This window comes from Siphateles boraxobius, unplaced genomic scaffold (assembly GCF_051911475.1).
Source record: "Siphateles boraxobius isolate OS27281-9 unplaced genomic scaffold, OSU_SipBor_1 16, whole genome shotgun sequence".
Taxonomy (NCBI): Eukaryota; Metazoa; Chordata; class Actinopteri; order Cypriniformes; family Leuciscidae; genus Siphateles; species Siphateles boraxobius.
Genome location: NW_027508766.1, coordinates 10,898,941 through 10,920,590, shown reverse-complemented (window position 1 = coordinate 10,920,590; position 21,650 = coordinate 10,898,941). Strand labels below are relative to the sequence as shown.

The window sequence follows — 21,650 nt, the reverse complement described above, 5'->3', positions numbered from 1 at the left end:
TGGCACTGTCGTAATTTTTGCACACTTCATTTGCACTCTCTGTCTTTTTAGACTTACAATGGCTGCCCCGTGTGCGTGTCCGTTAAGTCCATGAGACCATAGGGTGTCCCATTTGTCATTGTTTCAGAAGGTTGCTCGCCTCGACCCTTTTAGGGTCAATATGCACCCTTGATGCTCACTTTTGCAGAGCCTGCACTGAAGCGAGCTCTGCAGCAGACTTCTTCCTAACAGTCAAATCTGTGTTAAGTCACAAAAGTGCGGACTTGTACGAAATGATACGCATTTTTAGTGTGTGTTTAGGATGCCATTTGGGACAGGGCCACGGCCCATTGAACCATGCAGCCTCTAATGAGGCATCTATAACGTGAACAGCTCTGGGTAGAACGTTGCGGGGTTGCCATCATTTTTTGGTCATGAGACTTCCACAGAATATACATGTTTTAATATTTATATCACTTCATTGATTGCTATCAGGATGTGAAGAGAGTTTCAACATAACCTACCGAACTTTTAATAAAGGAGCTTGACCACAAAAGACTCATCATGACAATAATATAAAACTAAGATGGGTTGTGTCATTATAACAGTAGTCATTAGTCATAATAAGCAGTAGTCATTAGATTGGCCTCTCTATCTTACAAATTGAACTATAACCATTTTAGTTAAAACTTAAAATAGATCAGCTTGCAATAATACATCATCTATATACACCAGATTTATGTTTCCTCTTATAGACCTTATGCGCCAGAGAAACGAGGTCGCAGCCATCTTTAGAATATTGTCTTTGAACTTCCGTTTTTGAACTTCCAATACAGACTGGAAGACAAAAGAAAACGCTGAACAGGGGCGGGGCTACAAGTCTATCTATAGCAAACGAATACAAATGATGCTGAATAAGAATTCACTTTGCACACTATTGCTTCATACAAGAAATCATTCTTGAATTTAAAACAGAAATGAAGAACTTTGAAATAAATCCTATAATTCACAACCTGTCTGCATGTCTTAGTTTTGAGCAATACGATCAGGCATTTTCCATTTTCCATTGCTGCAGTGCTTCAGAGAAGAGAGTTTTTATGACAGCTGTTGCTGCCTATGAAGGATTCCCTGCATAATAATAGGGGAGTTCTGCATATGTTCTGCATATCTGATCACATATTTCAAATATCTAAACTGTTCAAAGTGCAAACTCTATAGCTATAACATGAATTATGTGCATTGTTTTCTCTGTTACCAATCCCCACATTTTTTGGGTCCTCATGAAGAAAACAGCTTATAATCATACAGAATGATGTTTTTTTTTAAATGTAAATGCAGAAGATTATCTGTGATGGGTAGGTTTAGGGTTAGGGGATAGAACAGTTTGTACAGTATAAAAATATTATGTCTATGGAAAGTCTCCTTAAAACATGGAAACAGCTTGTGTGTCCCAATTAGATGATTCACCGAAATTGTCATGGAAAATTTAAGAGGCGTTCATCAATTTTTTAAATGTCAAATGCAATGATTCATTTCATTTTAAAGTTTTTAAAGGAAAATGTGTCAAAAAGTTGGAACTGAACTTATGACATGGCTCATTATTTATTTCAGATAGGCCTACATTTGATTCATTTTATGCTTATTCATGCAGGAAAAATAATCTGTCCATCTAAGATCAAACCCTGCCGAGAAAGATAGGCTACTTCTTTACAACACTATAACATGATCTTGAGAACCAATAAATGTCATTGAAACTGCTAAAAGAAAAAGCTTTTTGCTACTTGATTAACCTAACTCAACTCGACTTCTGTCCTTTGTCAACAGTTTCTGCATCCTGAAGCCCGAAAATAACATACAGAAACATCATAGGGGAGAAAGTTCATTTAATGGCTCGAGACTATTGTCCTGGAATAAATTGAACCAGGTTGTGGGTAAAGAATGTGGGCTGACTTTCAAGTGAGGGAAAACGGAAACATGCCTGTGCTTTTCAGACTAAGATTCAGAAGCTGTATTTGAAATCAAGCTGCACATTTTATCAAGGTGCTGCAATAGAGCAATAATTTACACAGATTATGAGCCCAACTCTAAATAGCCTGCATGTGTCCCTGTGTTATTCAATGCTGTAGGCTAATCTACTGGGGTCGGTGCCATGCAATTCATTAAACAAACGCTAACCACTTTTGTAAATTATATTCTAGTTCCTTTAAATTCTCAAAGCAGATGTCAGAACTGAGACGATTTTTTTATAGGAAAGACATTATTCTTTAAGCTAGGGCCTCAGAACATCAGTAATTAGGGTACATATAGATCTATGAATTTTTGTGTAAGTGTATTACATGTCTAAATCTAGCCTACCTTTTGAAATCAAAAAAAGCCTTGAAGTTATTGTAGTCATTAGAGAGTAAGTAAGTATCCACTAGAAGCCTCTTCTGGTGGCCGAATTATGAAGCACTCCAACACAAAATACCTGCAGGGTTTAGGGTGAAACAGTGCAGTGCTTTCATTCATGAAGGTCATTGTGTTATAAGGTCTAATTCATTCAATCTATTCATGAGCTTCAGTTGCCGTTATGAATCTTGATGCTTTAATGTTATGGCTAAGCTATCTATTTGGACTTAGAATTTCTTTTGATTTTCTTCTCTGATTTCTTTTATTTGTTTCTAAGTTGATGACTAAATTAGAAGGGTCCAAAAGTCTGAGATCACATTGCAAATCTGTGATTCAAAATCTATTTGAAACCTGAAAATAATCAGAAAGTTAATGGATTAAAACAAAATAATGTAACATTGAAATAAATAATGATAATAAATAAGAAATATTTATGAATATACACCATTCTAGGTTGCTAATTAAATAAGTGATATTTAAAAAAAATTGCAATTTTACCCTTTAAAGAAAAGAAAAGAAACATTCAAAAATGCCTATTTTTTATGACTGCACTGTTTTTGCCTTTGTGAGTGACTATGGGGTACATGTCAACAACAGAACGATACAACAGAGTGGATACAAGGGAATTTATATAAACATTATGAGGAAAAGGCAAAATCTGCTTTCATACGTTCCAGAAGAAAGTGGCTTGAGCATGGTGAAAAAAACACAATAAATGTTTATTCTTTGGAAAAAATAAATGGTGAAAGATTATTGATTAATAAATTCACAGATGATTTATTTACAATTACAAACCATATAGCAGAATTGTATAAAACTTTGTATAGCTCTGAAATACAGTGCTCCTTAATGGGGTCCTTTTTAGAAAAATTGGATAATAGTACTTTTGTTAATGATAAATTTGGCAGCATTTGTGCAAAGAGTTTAGTATTACATAAATGATCAACGGTAATAACTTTATTAAACACTGATGCCAAACTGTTTTCTCTTATTTTTGCCAGCAGGCTGAAATTAGGATTGGATTCCCAATTGATCCCTCTCAGTCTGGTTTCATGAAAGGGAGGCATATATTTAGAAAGGCAATTACAACCCTGCACACCGAATATAACAGCTCTGTTAAAATGGTTAATGGGACTTCTGGTAGATTTTTTCTTTCTAGGGGCATCAGACAAGGCTGCCCAATCTCACCATTTCTTTTTCTGCTCGTCACACAGGTTCTTTCTTGCTATGTAAATATGAATTTCTTTCAAGGTATTAACATTTTTGGGAATGAGTTAAAAATTTGTCAGCTAGCTGATTATCAACAAAAAGAAAATTTGACTCTTGGTTGCAGAGAGTTTTATCCATTTATGGTCGTGTCTTATTGTCTAAATCTGAAGGTTTGTCAAGATCTGAGTATATCTCCCAAAGCTCTATTGTACCCAAGTCAAGACATTTACCAAAGAGTTTGACAAGTTGTTATTTGATTTTGTTTGGAAAACAAACCTCATTATTTAAAGAATATATATATATATATATATATATATATATATATATATATATATATATATATTATGCAATCCACATGAACTTTGAATAGCACTTTTAAAATAAATTGGCTACAATGTTTTATTAAAAAATAATTGCTTTGTGGAATATTTTCCCTAACCTTTTAATTAATCAACTTGGTGGTATCAGTTTTTTTCCTTAGATGCAGTTTTGATATTAACAAAATACCTCTTTATCTAATTCTCACAAACAAGTTCTTTTGACATTGTGTTTTGGCTTTTAAACCAAACTTTTCTCTCCTCTCTCCTTTTTTATTTGGAATAATAAGAATATTACACACTAGAAAACCTTTATTTTTTAGACATTGGTTTGAGTCTGATACAGCCTATAGTTGGTCAGTTGTTGAATTCTGATTGTGAGTTTTTGAATATTACTGAACTATGTCTGAAATTGAAGTGTCATATTTCTGTTAAAGAATATTGTATTGTCATGAATTCTATTTCTGCCAAAACTGTATCTCTATGCAGAAATCAGGGCACTTGGTGTAACACTGGAAGTAAAGTCTCCAAACATTTGTTTTTAGATTGATTTAATTAAAGTTACATGCAGTAACCAATCGATTACATCTCTTTTTGTTAATATCTCTTCTTCTCCATTTCAATTTGTTTGGGTTAATATGTTTCCCTATAATTTGAGCGGGGACATTTTTGGGGAGTTCATAGTCGGTATTTTGTAACAAATAAAACCAAAGAAGTGTAATTTAAAATTGCTCACAGAATATATCCTGTGAAAGACACATTAGAGCGTTTTCATCTGGATATTGACTACAATTGCTCTTTTTGTAATTGTGAAAGAGTCTGTTAATTTGTGCATTTATTTTTTGAAAGTCCCTGTTCATCAATCTTTTGAGATGTCTCAAGTTTTAGTTTTTAAAATGAACTGCAACCTTAAAATTTTCATTTGTCTAACTTCATACATATGTATGACTTTTCCAAAAGAAAAATATATGTTATCGATTTGTGTTTGTTATTAAGATAAGAACAAATTATATCAAACTAAATGGAGTAACTCAAAACCCAAGTTTGCTCACTTTAAAACAGCCTTTAAAATGTATTTAGAGTCTGTAAAGTTTTTTTTAAAAACATCGAAAAGTCCAAAGATCTGTGTCTCTGCTAAATGAATTTGTGTGTGATGCCCTTTATTTTTAAATTTTTTTATCTCTTCTTTTATTTAAATTATTGTTGTTTCAAGTTATACTAACAAAATGTGTAAAATAAATGTGTCAAGAACTTGATATTGAATTCTGTAATTTTGAAAATGTAATAATAATAAAAAAATAAATAAAAAAAAGACGGTTCCGCGTATCTGTTACCACGGAAACATTCTAACCAATCACAATAGCCAAGATAGACGTGTTAAATTGTCAACCAATCAAATAGATTTTTACTCTAGCGGCTAGCAGTTTGAAACAGGGCTTTTAACAGTAGAGTGGACACTTGCAGATTAAAGGCATTCATTGTGTTAACAGAGGAACACATACCTTTAAAACTCTAGCTAAGAAGGTAATGATCGTAGTATTTCATCTCTTTACCGCACCCGACATGATGCTTTGTAGATTTAGCCTAGGAACTCAGTAAGAGGCTAACACAGTGTTATGAAGCTTTAGCAGGAACTTAGGTTGCACTTTTGCTTTAGCTCAGAGACTGGTTGTTTATATATCTACATGCGACTGTACAATATAATATGAGAAAATGATAATAAACATTAGCAAACATTTCTAAGTTAAGTGTTTTCTTACTTAACTTAGTTGATAAATAACTGCTGCTCAAAAAAAACAAAAACGTTGCAAAGTTCGTTAGTCCTTCGTTATACAAGTAGCTGCTACATTATTATTAGTGTTTTGTATGGGAAATATTAATTATTAGCTGATAGATTTAAATCGTTTTTTTTTTTTACAATTATAACTTGATAAAGTTAGACAGGCTTGAAGTAGTTATACAGTAAACATAATTAGCTAGTCTCCTTAAGAGGAATCGGCTCTTTTGGTCAATTTGAAGTAAGACGAGTCATCTAAACATTGTCATATATCACAAGTCCTCGTTCATTCTGTATTTCAGATGTCATCAGATGAAGGGGAGTGCAATAGTCCGGATTTACCAAGAGATTCAGACAGAGGCAGCTCAGTTTCCTCTGTGCTTCAGGTGAGTTATTATATCCATCTTTGCAAAAGTCACTAAGATTTTCGGTCCTGTCCGTTTAAAGGACACTTTGGTGTTGTTCCTTCTCTTTCAAATTTTCAGGATGAATACGAAGAACTTCTTCGGTATGCTGTTGTGACTCCTAAATATGAACCGAGTCTCCCATCACAGCTCAACTTGAGTGCAACTCAACTCTCCACTTCACAGCATACTTCTAAAAGAGACACACCAGCTCAACTTTCTGCAGGTAGACTCCTTACTGAATGGACTCCTTACTAAAATGTAACACAGTTAGGAGGAGAAAATAATGCTAGATCATGCCAAATTACAGACACTAATATTGTAACTAAATTTTTTGGTTGAAAGGTTTACGGGTGTAAAGCAGTGATTCTCAACCAGGGGGGCCGGGGCATCTAGGGTTGGGGTGTTCAAATCTTCTCCTGGAGGGCCACTGCTTCAACACACCTGCCTGGATGTTTGTAGTATGCCTAATAAGATCTTGATTAGCTGTTCAGGTGTGTTTAATTGGGGTTGAAGCTAAACTCTGCAGGACAGTGACCCTCCAGCAGCAGGATTGGACACCCCTGCACTAGGGGATCTCAGCACACTTCCAAAGTGGCCACAGGATAGCTTAAAATCAGGGGCTTTAAGAGTTTAACTCCAACCCCAATTAAACACACCTGAACCAGCTAATCAGTGTCTTACTAGGGCCTGCTTAAAATGATTTAAAATAAGACAAAACAAGGTTTATACAATCTAGACAACTAAAAATAATTTTACTCTATTTAATTTGCTTTATTAACAACTGCTATTTTTATTTTAAAACCAGGGTTCTCATGATCTTTGACAAACTGGATATACTGAATGTGAGAATTGTAAAAGTGTGATTTCTAGAAATGGAAAAGTTGTAGGTTTTATTTTTAATGAAAAATATAATTTATATATCAAATGTAAATATAGCTCTTAAAATATTTAGTTTAATAGTTATTTAGTCATGCAAGTTAATTATAAACCATTCAGAAGAACATTCAGTTATGGAGTTTAATTATTTGGATTATTTTGTCACTCCTACTTTCTGTAAATAAAAAGTTTGAAAATGAGCTTTTTTTTTCATAATATAAGTATCAGAAATATTTTGGGGGGCTTTCAAATATTGTCTTGGAGTCAAAAAGGCTGGGAAAAGTTTTGTTTCCTTGTTTTATTTCAGATAATGAGGGGCACCCAAACAACGGAGCTACACCGACTCCTCCATTAGAAGAATCCAGACTGCCAAGTCGCACATCTGAGGGTAACATCATGAAGCCATTTAAAAAGGAATTTCTCAGGCCTCTTTCTTTCTTTCTTTCTATTGTCTCATTCAATCAGAATTTAGGGTGCTTTTACACTTGGCTTGATTGCCTGGTCTGTTAGCCCGAGTTAGATTTCTCCCTCCTCCCCCTATCCCGCTGGATTGTGTTCACATAATATTATGTGGGTCTGAACTGTAATGCTTTTGTATCATCAAAGCAGCAGCTGTTTACCAATGTTCCTTAGTAATGATGATACAGGAGAAGGTGGAAAAATGTTTTTTGAACCTTTGGTTTTGTTTTCTAAGCATCAGCAGCACATAACGGCACTTTTGTCTATTTGCTGCGAACGTACTGCAAATGTTCTAAAAAAAAAAAGGCGAGCGGAAATGAGAGATCCATTCTCTCTGCTTACAGTGTGTCAGTAATGCTTGTCAGGAAAGTACCCTTAAGAGTCGGAACTATCTGATGTATAATATTGCTTTTACTTCAGGTGAGTGCATGGCAGCCAGGTCTTTGTCATCTGAGGAAAGATCAGACATATCAGGACAAAGCAATGCTGATGCTCTGATCACCGTCATGACAGAGATGTTCATCTCAGATGAGAATCTGAACAGGATGGAGAACATTTTGGACACCTGGAGCACAAACCTTAAGGTTTGTCTTGCAGTTGTATATTTTGTACCATTTTGCTGCATACCGTAATGCATTATAGGAACTGTTTCTTGGTATGTGTGCAGAGTAATGTGATGATGGAGCTGAGGAAGTGGAAACTGGCTTGTGTGGAGCAGCACAGACTGGAGCTCAAGAAGGAGAGGGAGAAACATGCAGCACATATGGCTGCTGTAAATGCTGAGATGGATGGTCTCAAAGACCTGGTCAACACCTACCAGATCTCTAACCAGAGGAAAGATGAGGTGTGCACAGATATTGAGACTAAAGGCCCATTCACACCAAGGACACATAACTGTAAAGATTAAGATATAGTTCTAAATATAAAAGGATAACAAAGTCCACACCACTACAACAACCACGGCACAGAGAAACGATATTGTTGGAATCACACTCAAAGTAATTTTATCCAGCTGATGAACGATAACCTTGACAGCCAATCATTATACTAACTGCTTTAAAGAGCTGGAGCATTTAAAGCGGCAGATGACAAAACTGCAGCATGCGCTTAGAATAAACAGAACAACATCGTCCACTGGTGTGGACCAAGCGGCAACCTTCCGGTCTCTCTTGAATTCAAAACGGAAGTGACTTAAACTGCAATTCATCAACTGGCCGCTAGAGACAGGCTCCAAAAGAGAGTCAATCCCATAGACCCCCCATGTTAAAATGCCCAACTTTACATCAGAAAAAAATAAGTTTGCTGCCTGGTTAAAAAAAAAGTGGTTTTGGTCTATATAGCTAATTTTGCCCTTCATGACAACTGTGAGGGGGGTGATTTTGTTTATTTTTTATAAATTATCCGTTTAAATGATATTAAGCCTTAAAGTTCAGCATAATTAAGGGTGTGGCCACTTGAGTGACAGGTGGATTGCATCTGCTGTCTGTTAGCCGTCACGTCACCTCAGCTAATCCCGCCACTTTGCCCATTTTCGTTTATCCAGGAGTAACGCGCTGCCAAGATGGCATCAGCTGGCTCCGCCCACTTTGGGCTTCAAAAACGCTCTTCAGAAACCTACGGGTGATGTCATGGACACTACGTCCATAATTGTTTTTTTTTTTTTTTTACAGTCTATTGTGTGGAAGCTAATATAGTTATTGTTATAGTTATCTTTCTTGGTGTGAACAGACTTTAAAGTCAGACTATTGAAACTAACTGTCTGGTCCTGCAGTATTAAGCTAATAATTATTTTGACATATTGGTACTGAATATAATAAGATACGGGTGCAAATATTGGGATATAGTACATGAAACAGCAACACAGAATTTGTCATTCAAAACACTAACACATGTGGCTCTGACTCATGATTTTCAACAGGCTGTAAGTCTCTGTTTTCCAGTCTGTCATCTCCTCCTTGGCCTTTGCCTTCTGCAGGTGATAGTGAATCTGAGCAGGGCGGTTGACAGGCAGAGGGAGAAGCTGGAGCTGATGAGGAGTTTCACCCAGTGGAGACTGCAGCAGTGTTCTGCCAGAGAGGAGGTGAGACGGCCGGGGCAGCTCTGACTGACTACACACACACACACACACACACACACACACACACACACACACACACACACACACACACACACACAGGGCAGCTGTTTTTCAGACAATGCGGTTTACTCATGTCAGATTGAGAGTTAAGACAGGCTTGAGTTTTGTATTAATTTTCTCATTTCAAATTGCAGACTATCTGCATTTAAAGGGACAGTACACTCCAAAATGAAATTTCTGTCAGCATTTACTCACCCTCATGTCGTTTCAAACCCATAAGACTGGTTAATTTTCAAAACGCATATTAAGATCCCTCCATTGAAAGTCCAGGTTACCAAAAATTACAAGATCCAACGCATCCTAAAATGAATCTGTATGAATTGAGCGGTTTAATCTAAGTCTTGTGACGAGATATGATTGCTTTATATGATTAGGTTTAGGTCTTATGGGTCTGAAACAACAAGAGGGGGAGTAAATTATGACAGAATTAGTTATTTTTGTGTGAACTGTCCCTTTAAAGATGTAATGAAGCCAAAACAACAGCAGTGAGGTTCGGCATGAATGCAGCGTCACGCAAAGTTTTCAGATAAATTCTACAAATATCCTTATTTTTTGCCCATTGTATTCGTTTTTTTAATTTATTGCCTAAGAAAAAAAGTTTCATAAAAATATTAGGCAGCACAACTGTTAATACTAAGAAATGTTTCTTGAACGCCAAATCGGGATATTTAAAATGATTTCTGAAGGATCGTGTGGCACTGAAGTAATGATGCTGAAAATTCAGCTTTGCCATCACAGGAATAAATTACAATTTCAAATATATTTAAATACAACAGTTCTTTTTATTTGTAATAATATTTCACATTACTGTTTTTACTGCATTTTTGATCAAACTAATACAACCTTTGTGAACATAAGACGACTTTCAAAAACAAAACCTTATTTCAATCTTATGAATCTGATCAAATGCATTTCTCTGTGTTTTAGGCACAGGGGGGCAGACTGGCCGAGCAGCACTATCATTTGCAGCTCAAGAGGAAGGTGTGGGCAGGCTGGCACTCGCTCATCCAGAACAGGTGGCGGGAGCGTGTGGAGAGAGCATGTTGTGCCAGAGCAGAGGACGTCTGCATGCAGCTCTCTACAGGCTATGAGGCCAAGATGGCACAGGTGAGTGAAACCCACATGGAAATTTGAGTGGAAGTGCTTTTTATTATTATTTTATTTATCTTAGGTGTTAGTGATTCCGTGTTTAGTAAGTTACTGGATGCGGACAAATGAAATAATAAATATTGTGTTTTTCAGCATATAGAGGAGCTCCAGAAAGCTCAAGCTGAGATCCACAGGCTGCACACAGAGCGAGAGCGCTACGAGGACTCTATGAAGAAAGCTTTCATGCGTGGGGTCTGTGCACTCAACATCGAGGCCCTAAGTATGTTTAACACTGGAGAAGCGGGTAGACTGGACCATGGTAAGACAATAGAGAGATTCAGCTCAATGTTTCTGCAATACCAATCAGTGTCACAGTTTGGCGCCGAAATGAAACACTTTACTTGTAAATTCCCTTGTAGATATGGCAAGTTAACACAAAAACAGTGGACCGTATTTGCCTATGAAATTTCCCTAATGTGACCACACCCTTATTTACATTTGAGACAGAATTTTGATATTAAAAGAATGAAATCGAATCCGAAAGAATAACTGAAATTAAAGTAGGGCTGTAAATGTCTCAGATCAAACTTTAAGCGGTATAATCAGTCCAGCCTTTATTTTTGTGTGTGTAGATGTTCCACCTCCAGGGGATGAGCCAAGCACCAGCTCAATGGCGAATCACCCTCCACGTACTGTCTCGTCTGCACGGCTCAGTCCAATTGTCATGGAGAGTCCAGTACAGCCGGGCCCCTCCCACAGCAATACAGATGATGTAGAGGCGGTAAGACATGCAACAGACACTTGTTCAATCTTGAAGATTCTAAGCGATTTCTTGAAACCAGCAGTCAAGTTTTGTACAATGCTTTCATACTGATATCCATTTGTATAGGATGCTCTTCATTTCAACATCAAGTTTGGAGCATCAGTCCAAAATTGTATTGGTTTTTTTGTATGTTTTTATGACAATTGCCATTTACTCAGACGAATATCAGCCTATACAATTAAACTTTGCATGGCTAATTACTGTTGGTGTTTATGTATAGATAATGATTGACTTTAAAATCATTATGAAATTTAAAATGGACTTTTTTATAGAATATTGTTGTATTTATTATAAAGGATCTTTCTATGTACATCATTATTTTCAAAATGTATATGCCCTCGTAATCTTTAATCTCTTCGCGAGGGCGCGACAATCTATCACTCACAAGAGATCACAGTAATAGTAAACTACAACCATCAGTTCCAATCAAGTCCCGCCCAACATTTTTCTTGTTCAAGAAACCGTTTCACTCAGATATGTCACGATAGGAAAGAAAAAAACTATCGCAACTTTTGTTTCATGCTGACTTTAAGGACCAAATTTTTTAATTTATATTGATTTTTTCCCCCCATAACTTTAACATGACAATTTTATCTTCGCTTAATTATTATTTGTATTTATTGCTCTCTTTTCAGGACCAGTTTCTCTCTCAGCCTAGCTCAATCACAGGCCCAAGAGCAGAAACCCTTCTCTCCACCACAGTGGTGAACTCTACTGTTCCACCAGGGGGCAGTACAAGCTCCTTCAGACAGGTACCGTCACTGCAAGCATATTTCTGAATATTTTATAGCAGCCTGCTGAACCTGTTTCTAGGCTGCTTTTCAAAATGCTTGTGTTAATATTTATAATATTATTGTTAATAGTTGTGTATTGTATGTTCTGAAAACTACTCTCTTCTAAAATGTTGTCTTCTTTAGGTGAACGCACGGATAGTGACAGCTGGCAAACAGAAGGCCTCTAAGACAGTAACTGCTCGTTTGACAGGACGGGCAGAGCATAACCGGACGGGCCGCCCCCCTACGGCCCTGCATGTCATGGGTGTGGCTCCGCCCATGAGCTCAGTTGTAGTAGAAAGGCACCACCCTGTCACTCAGGTATAAAGGAACATCCCTACAAATGTCTAAGAACAGGTGATGATCAGAACGATAAACAAAGTAGTGCTCATTCCATTTCCCTCTTTCCCCCCCATATACAGCTCACTGTTGGTCAGGCAACAGCAGCTAAGTTCCCTCGCGCCGCTCTTCACAGTCAGACTGTCTCCAGCAGCAAGAGCTCATCCAGCCAGCCTAGAGGCCCCTCCTCCTCCTCCTTTCACATCCACTCCATCAAAGTTGTGGACTAACACACACACACACACACACTTGCTCATGTATGTGTCAGGTCTGGGGTCTGAATACTGTAATTTGAAGTATTTAATTTGTCAGGTTTAGAGGCTTTAAATTAGGTTAATACATTTTTAGTACAAAATTTTATTTATTTTTTATCATAACATGGTGGAAATGAAGGTAAGATGTTTATATACAAAATTTGGCAAATTAACACTTTTAATTGAAGAAACATTATTTATTACGTGATATGGTTTCTTTAATACAAATTGTTTGTATAAGTGTCACCTTTTACTTTACAAAGCCATAATCAAAATCCGTAACAGTTTCCTAACTGCTTTTGATCAGTTAGCTTCTGTATTAGTTTGTACTGTATCTTAATTAACAGGTTTTATTAAAGGTGAGCTGCTGGATCTCCTTACGTCTCAATTAGGAAATAAAGCACAACTTTTAGTTCATAGCATCTTTTATTTCGCTGTAGCAACTTGGATCAGCAAACTGTGCATTTCCTTGTATCAGCGTTTGTTCCCTCCATTCTTATTTTTTCTGGGGATAAGACAAATGTATGTAATGAGATTTCTCTCTTTCCTTTCTGCTATTTTTAATGTAAGGGACATTATAAAGGACTGTATAAAACTCGCTCTCTAATAAATGTACCATTTAAAGGATGTCTCAAATACTATACAGTACAGTTTACTGTATAATTACTGCGTCCTTCAAGACATTAAAAACAAAGATAATGGCATACTGTAACGATGAGTAAAAACAGCCTACCAGCAATCTTTGTAATCCCAACAGAAAGAAGCCCCTCATACAGGCGTTTGGCTGGGTTGCTCCCTTCGATCATGATTCTATGAAGCCAAATCAGAAGCATCCTGTTCCCATGCTCTTGGAAACTGTTAGGACCTAGATACAACAAAGGGGGAGTGTCTCCAATTCAGGTCTATCTGTAGTTTAATACATTTGAGATTAACTTTCTTCCAATGGAATTTAGAATTTTATATATAAATATATATATATATATACACACACACACACACTGTTGTCGAAATGATTCAACGCCTATTGCAAATCAAGTTTATTGGCAATTTACAGGCTGAATTCAAACAAAAGTGATTGAAAGGGCTCAGCACAACAAATGTTTCAAGTGGTTTTCCCCAAATTCAACTGAAAAAATCAACTTTTAATGACTTCTGCAGTCTCAAAAATATTCAACCCCCTTAATAGAATCCCTCACAACAGCGCAAATCTGCAGAACAGGTGTTGTCTCAAGTACACCTGGTGCAATTAATGAAGCCCTTGATTAGATTCTATTCACAGGGTTGAATAATTTTGAGACTGCATTATATTATATTTAATATCTGAACGGGCTAGGTTTGTTAAGTGTCACGTTTGACTGCATGTTAGAAATATGGCCCAAAAAACTAAGAGAAGATATCATTGCCCTACACAAACAAGGGAGTCTAGTCCCAGATTAAAATGTATGTTTGAGCCGTTTTAACTAAAAGCAACTAGCATATCTGAAAATATGTCAGTGCTATGGTTTTGTCTCTAGATGCACACCTGTAATGTTTTTTCTTCTTTTATAGGGGACGTTTATAAAAGCTACTTAAATGCCCTAATTAAGATAAAACGTAATCCTGGCTTAATCTAAACCCTGTCTGTGGAACCGAGCCATAAAGTATAATATATATATATATATATATATATATATATAGTATTTAATTATTGCAGGTTTGCATAATATTCTGAGTTTGCATTTCACTGATTTTATTCATTTTTAGGAATACTGAATCTGTTTTTGTGCAAGTGAGATGAGTAAATGCATGTTCACATTGGTCTAGAACTACAATAACCTAATAATAACCAAATACACAATGCCTCTGCAACTTACTACCAATTTCTCTCATCATTGGGCAAGAATCAATCACGTCAGTCAATAAACGTGAAAAAGTAAATTGCATTACTTATTTGAAAAAGTAAAAAAAAAGTAATGCATTACTCGTTACTTGAAAAAAGTAATCTGATTACTTAACTCGTGTTACTTGTCATGCGTAACCACCAACACTGGTGGTAGTGTACATTTTAGAGTAATATTATTAATTTCATCCATCAGTTATTGGTCTAAGATTGTCTGTTGGTGCTGCTGAACTCCCTGTTAGGGATTTATTTTGAGGTTCTTCTAAACATGAAGATAAGATTATATAGAAGATCTGATGGTAAAGCATCTCGCTCTGACCTGTCCACTGCTCCTCGATGGCAGCCACCTGATCCTCTGTGAACTCCCAGAGCTCTGCCAACTTCTTCCAGTCATTGCGCTTGAGGTGTTTGTATGCGAGCTCCCATATTATATCACGCAGGGGATTCGTGTCAGGGGAGTGATCTAATTTAAACGTCAATGGTGATTCGCTGTGAAGGCTCTCAATAGCATCTGTATTATTCTGAAAGGGTAATCAAATAACATCAAGCTCTGAGAAAGGACAGATTCGCCAGGTGCTGAAATTAGCACAGGTATATACAGCACACTAAATATTATTAGTCCATGTTCGCTGTTGTTAAGATGATCATTTTTGACACATGCAATCCTTGTGCAAATAAATGGGCTGTGGTGACCTTTCTGAATGGAATTAAACATGCTTTAAAATTGCATTACACTTCCGTTACTGGGTTTAATAGAGAGTGGCTGAGGTTATAGCAGCACGTGACATTTGGTGGGAGGAAAATGTTCTTCCCAATCTTTTACAACACACAATACCATTTATTTCATGGTTTGCTTTGACCAAATTGGAATTCTAAATACCCACCATTTGATAATCGCACTTCCATCTGAAATATCTCTCAGCTTTGATGATCATGTCCACAATTATAACCATATTCCCCCTCGCTGCCACTCCAAGAACTGTTTTATTTTGCTGTAAAGGAAAATAATACATTAAAAAAAACTTCTCCTAAATTGCCTATTTCTCTACCACATGTTTAAATCTTTATCAGGCACTGTAATATGTCAGAAACGGTCTGATACCCTGTCCTGAATCTCCAGATCCACCTCGGCTTTCAGAATCATCTCGACCACATCCACCTTCCCCATCTCAGCAGCGATATGGAGTGCAGTTTGTCCCATCTGAGTGTGTTGAATGAATAAAAAAATACTAAAACCCATGAATGCAATGACAAATATCATTTCATAAATGATGGATGAAAGTAGGTGAGTAGACGCACATGATCTGTTATGTTTGGATCACAGCCAGCCTCAAGTAGGGTGTGGATTACAGGAATATGACAGTTCTTCACTGCTAGATGGAATGGAGTATGCATATGCTGAAACAATCAATCAATCAAGATTAACCTAGCATTAGTGTATTTATTCCTAATATGGATTATACTATCTTGTCATGAAGGAAATATACTGTAAGGTGCATGTTAAAATGCCCAGTATTGGAGAGTGAAAAATTGTATATATGCGTGTTATATATGTGTATGTGTGGGTATATACACACACACACATTGTGCTAATATTAGTTATTGAAGTAGCTAACATAAAAAAATGACAATTCATTTACAGCATTCATTATTCTTTGTTGATGTTCATACACATTTTAAACATTTCAAGTTAAACATCAGTTAGTGTTTTATAAATGAACATTCATTGGTGTTCAATAAATATTTCGGTTACACTTTATTTTAAGGTGTCATTGTTACAGTGTAATTATGTATTTAAGTACAGTGTAATATTAATTAACAACATGTACTTACTATAGGGTTAGGGTAGGATTAGGATTTGGTTGAGGGTTAATTGCATGTAATTATGCATCATTTACTTTTTAATGATGTTATTATTACTATGGTAATTACATGTAACATATGTAACAAGAACACTGTAAAATAAAGTGTTACCAACATTTCTTATTATTATCACATCTATAATCTAATACATCCTTGCTGAATTTTTTTTATTCATTTCTTCCTGACCCCAAATTTTTTAACAATAGTGTACAAGCTATCTGAAGTAAATCTTTATTTTACAAAAAAATACTGATCAGTTATTGAAAGCAGATCTCTTCAACTAGATACTTTAATGACAATGTTTATTAGACATTTGAAATATTCTCATGTAGAGATTAGTGTGCGACATGATGAATGTGAATGAATGTGAATAGCATAAAAAATTTCAGGCAGCAGATAAAAAAAAAAGTGAAATGACATTTCTCACCTGGTCCTGAGTGTTTATTTCGGCTCCACTATTCAGGAGGAGTTTTACAATTGGAAAGTGTCCCCTCTCACAGACTGGATGCAGTGGGCTTCTTCTGCTCTGAAAATCATCACAGGTATCCATCCTCTAAGAAACAATGCTGAGTATGTTTTATATGTCATGGTTAAATTCATTCATTCTCAAATAGTCTGAATCTGTCATTGTTATCCAGTAGTAGCTATCAAAAGAAGTGTTTAAAATAATCCCCTCAGTACATACTAAGGTAAAGATGTTTGGGTCACATTGTGCCTCCAGAAGGGCTTGTACACAGTCCTCATGAGCTCCATCTGCAGCCAGATACAGAGCGGTCTGCCCTGCCTACACACACATACAGTAGTAAATACAAATAAATCAAATCAATGTGTGTCTCACTCTCATGTATTTTCTGTGTGATTCTGGAATATGTGTTGATAATGCCTAAAAGGACAGATTATTACCTGATTGACCTCATTGCGAATGTCAAAGTTGTCTAGAAGTAAGTGCAGTGTTTCATGTTGACCGTGCTTTGCTGCCAGATGCAGAGGTGTGTCTCCAACCTGTCATCCAGAAAGGAAAAGTCAAAAATCAGGTCCTGCTATAATTAAAATATTAATAAAAAATACATACAGGTTTTGACATCGTACTTATATTTTAAAAAATACCTGCATGGAATTACACCTTTAATTCATTTCTGTAATTACATCTGAAATTACAGTGTTGACCCTTCCCTTACCTTTTAACCCAAACCAAACCTGTCCCAAACCTTATCTCAATAGTTGCAAAAGTGCTTTGCAACAATGCATAAACAGTACACTGCACCCAAAAATTTCTTTGGTGTAAGTACATAGTAGTTAAAGACACCTTATATAAAGTGTGACCCAACATGATTACAGTTACAACATGCACTTTTTTTGTATTAAACAAACCATCTATAAACTAAAGGATTCAATAAATGAACCTTATTTTCCTCCATGGTGGCCATGTTGTAAGGTTCCTCCATCAGCATCTGTAGCATGCGAACACAGCCGTGTGCTGCGGCCAGGGCAAAGGGTCTGTTACCATACTGACAAAAGAACAACGCACTTTATCTTTATGTGTATTGAAGGTCCCTAATAGGGACATTATCTTTATATTATCTAACTTGTTTTATTCTGATTATTGTTGTTTTTTATAGAAGATGAGCTGCTGTTTCCTTACTTGTTCTTCTTTGTCAAGTTCTGCCATTTGCAGGTCATCAACAATGTACTCAACAATATCAGTGTGATTGTTCATGGCAGCGCAGTGCATCATGTTCAGGCCCTCCTGAACACACAATGATTTACATTAAGCACTAAAATGTCCTAAATGTTTAACTTTATGAGTAAGCTGTATGAGATGTTATACAGTTGCAATGACACATGTTGTCTCTCACTTTTAATGACATTTGCAATGTACACAATTCCAATGGAAAACAAATATGGTTTAAAACACTTAGAATAATATTTACAATATTTAAATCTTGCTGAGTAGAGACAATTTTCAAGCTAATAAAAAAGGTAAACATTTATAAGTGAATTAGTATGAATTAATTTAATAAATCAATTATTAAATCAATGTATGTTAATTCACACAAATTCAATAATGTTAATGCCAGATGTGTTACAGCAATATAAAGCCATAATAGTTATTTTAGATTAAAATAACTCTCAAGGGGGGGTAATGTGTTTCTGATAAATTATTTTGAGAAAATCTAAAATTTAAATGACCAAGATCAAAATATGTATTTTTTGTGTCATTGATGTTGATTATATAAAGAATAATGCCATTGAATAATTAACACATGAGGTGTGCATTTTCTTCTAATAATTTGTATACCTGTCACTCGAGACTCACTTAGAGGATTAAAGAGGCCTGAAGCAAGTCAGTGCTGTCAGCGATCTTCACACTGCTAGGGACTCACCTTTCAGGGAGGCCTGGTCGGGCCTAGTAGCTAATAGCAAGTATATTCTGCTACAGACATACACTGTTGGGAACCATACTACACCAACATAACTATTGGGCCCACCCACAGGAGGCCTAATATGGCAAGCTACCTGGTTGCGGCTATAATGTATGTCTCACAGTGTTGGGACTCACCTCCGAGGAGGCCTGTTAAGGCCTACTACCCATCAGTGAGTCTACTGCCCAAACTACTAAGAACAACCATCAGAGGTAAGCTGGCCTACCGCACCCTCTTGGGGGCTGCCCAATCATGGAGGCCTGCTGAGGGTTACTACCTACTGGCTAATAACCGGCTAACTTCTAATAATAATAATATATATATACAATTTAACTGAAATAAACAATGAAATGAATCTCTCTGTGCAGTAAGCGAACACCGCACCGTATTTTCAACGCTTTGGTCAGCTCCACCTTGAACAAGTAACTTGAGGATTTCCAAACTCCCGAACCATGCTGCTAAGTGAACAGCAGTCAGTCCATGCTGCAGAAACAGTACGAGTACCTGAGTATTGATCTTAAGGGTAACAGGGTAAATCATTCATACTTGGGCAAACATACCTTATCTTGTAAATCTAGTCTGGCTCTCCTTCGAAGGAGTATATCAACAACTTCCACATTTCTGAAGGCCACGGCATAATGAAGAGCAGTTCGACCGTGCTAACAGGAGACACAAGATTATAAGAACCGCTCAGCTATGGTGAACAAACATATCTTTATTTGCTACAGCAAAAAATTGCACACCTGCGTAAGTTAGATGTTTATTGACATACCACATTCTTGGCATTGACATTAACGCCTCTCACTAGAAGCTTCATGCCCTCCACGTCGTTTCTCTTTGCTGCTTCCATGAAGTCTTTCTCAACCTCCAGCACTGTATGGGTCAAATCATCAGTTCAATAGCACTGACAAGTACTTTACAAAAAGCATTGTGGCGGCACCATGGTAGAGTGATGTAGACTGTTAGATGGTATGATTATCATTCATATTTATTCAACATTACATAGTATTTACACAGGAATAGCCTACAATGTTATTACATGGTAGCCTACATTTTTGTAGACTACAGGAACAAGTAGTAAACTATTAAAGTTAAAACTATTATTCTATTTGGTGTGATGTGTAAATATCACTGAGTACAGTTTGTGTTTTGGGCGTTCACTTTAAGGATAGCTGGAAGTCATGATGTCATGGATAAGCTGTGTCAGACATTTGTATGATATTGTGTACTGTAAGTCTAAACTGATTCCAACATTTCAGGTTCAATTCAAGTGAAGCCCAATCGACAGAATGTCGGGTTTTAATATTCAATAAAAAAAGGCTTTAGGCTATGTAACTTTTTGTGTTAAAATTTAAAAATAATTATAATTAGCAAATACATCATGAATTCATTTTCCAAACGGTGTTGTTGTCTAATCCTGAATCACTACGGTACACCTATAATAAGTGTTTATATTCTGACTATTTTAGACTGGTCGTCACCGCTGTGGAGAAGCCCAGTACCTGTGTGCCTTGTCATAAACATAAACGGAGAGAAGGAGCTCCGGCTAATGTCCTTCCGCAACACACATGCAGTTCTGTTTATTAACCGCTAGAGCGGCAAAAGTAAAAAAGGAATTTTTTGCAGTATATAAAAGCATGTGAAAATTATATTTTACAAAAGAACTTAAAATTCTGCTATTCAAATTTTGTAAAAACTGTTTAATCATTATTTTAAATATAGTTTTAGACAAAAATGTTATGTAACTGTACACAGAATAGGTTGTTTTTCCCCACACTAAATTCATGAAAAAAAAACATACTGTTTGTCTTCTTGTTATACTATTGAAACAGTGAGCAATTTAACGTTCACAGATTGGCCCCATTGTAAATCACTCACTGTAACCCAGATTTTATAAAAGAAAAATTAAAAGACAAGTGGAAATAGTGGTAATAAACATTATGCCACAAATGCTGTGGATTGTGTTTAACTTGTACTAAACCAAGAAAATTCCTTGCAGTTAAAAAAAACCCCTAAAAACTAAAGTCTTATGATTTTACATGTACCTCATAATTTAGAAAATATAGGCTATTCAGATCGAATACAAAATTGTTTGTCAATTTTCTTGATAAATATAACATGTAAATAGGAAATTTTAAGAGCTAATAGTACAGAGGAATCATAAGTGTAAAACAGAAGAAATATCATTAGAACATTCAAGCTGGATGGTCTATACTCACACATCTCCTTGCTATCATAACCACCATCTTCACCAATGTCCTTTGGCAAAATAAAGTCAGTGAAACCTTTGACATGGTCTGATTTTAACCATGTTTTGGGATTAAGGTTCTCCTTCTTCCAAACAGGCTGCTTCACTATGTAGTCTTTTAGGGCTTGAGCTCTCCTCTCCATAGTATCGTACTGGTTGCACAAGCTCTTTGCTTCAAAGACTTGTGTTCTGTAAAATACATCAGCTGGATGGTTTTGTTTGCATTGAGAGCTCACGCCCAAAAACATGTGCTCTCACCCAAAGGACATACGGTTAAATGGCTTCAAGCACTGATTGTTTAACAGTATGTAAAGGGAATAAGGTTATAAGGTTATTATGCATATACACTACTGTTCAAAGGTTTAGGGTCCACAAGAAATTAATACTTTTATCAAAAGTGACAGTAAACA

At 36.2% G+C, this 21,650-nt stretch overlaps 2 protein-coding genes across 2 annotated transcripts; one reads left to right on the top strand and one right to left on the bottom strand.

Moving 5' to 3' along the window:
• Positions 1-5,284: 5,284 nt before the first annotated feature.
• poc5 (POC5 centriolar protein homolog (Chlamydomonas)) lies at positions 5,285-13,451 on the top strand. The gene is made up of 13 exons (XM_077231587.1): positions 5,285-5,417; positions 5,973-6,056; positions 6,156-6,300; positions 7,261-7,341; positions 7,833-7,996; positions 8,080-8,256; positions 9,388-9,492; positions 10,477-10,656; positions 10,792-10,957; positions 11,271-11,419; positions 12,097-12,213; positions 12,379-12,555; positions 12,657-13,451. Exons 2-13 carry the CDS (start codon positions 5,973-5,975, stop codon positions 12,801-12,803), a joined length of 1,692 nt encoding a protein of 563 aa, XP_077087702.1. The 5' UTR covers positions 5,285-5,417; the 3' UTR covers positions 12,804-13,451.
• On the bottom strand, positions 13,235-21,513 carry ankdd1b (ankyrin repeat and death domain containing 1B). Its single transcript, XM_077231586.1, has 15 exons — positions 21,212-21,513; positions 19,765-19,865; positions 19,553-19,651; positions 19,377-19,475; positions 18,212-18,316; positions 17,973-18,077; positions 17,473-17,571; positions 17,255-17,353; positions 16,997-17,095; positions 16,006-16,104; positions 15,809-15,907; positions 15,591-15,698; positions 15,026-15,227; positions 13,561-13,692; positions 13,235-13,332 (listed from the first exon to the last, which is right to left on the bottom strand). Exons 1-15 carry the CDS (start codon positions 21,486-21,488, stop codon positions 13,277-13,279), a joined length of 1,779 nt encoding a protein of 592 aa, XP_077087701.1. The 5' UTR covers positions 21,489-21,513; the 3' UTR covers positions 13,235-13,276.
• Between the last annotated feature and the right edge of the window lie 137 nt (positions 21,514-21,650).

What these genes read in the sequence shown, in the direction of transcription:
- poc5 (XM_077231587.1), top strand. Translation starts at nt 5,973, where the DNA reads ATGTCATCAGATGAAGGGGAGTGCAATAGTCCGGATTTACCAAGAGAT. An exon ending in GCCAAGTCGCACATCTGAGG is followed by an intron (nt 7,342 to 7,832) that starts GTAACATCATGA and finishes CTTTTACTTCAG; the next exon opens with GTGAGTGCATGGCAGCCAGG. An exon ending in CCTGGAGCACAAACCTTAAG is followed by an intron (nt 7,997 to 8,079) that starts GTTTGTCTTGCA and finishes GTATGTGTGCAG; the next exon opens with AGTAATGTGATGATGGAGCT.
- ankdd1b (XM_077231586.1), bottom strand. Translation starts at nt 21,488, where the DNA reads ATGTTTTTGGGCGTGAGCTCTCAATGCAAACAAAACCATCCAGCTGAT. An exon ending in ATCCAAACATAACAGATCAT is followed by an intron (nt 15,908 to 16,005) that starts GTGCGTCTACTC and finishes CAACACACTCAG; the next exon opens with ATGGGACAAACTGCACTCCA. An exon ending in TGGGATTACAAAGATTGCTG is followed by an intron (nt 13,333 to 13,560) that starts GTAGGCTGTTTT and finishes TCTTATCCCCAG; the next exon opens with AAAAAATAAGAATGGAGGGA.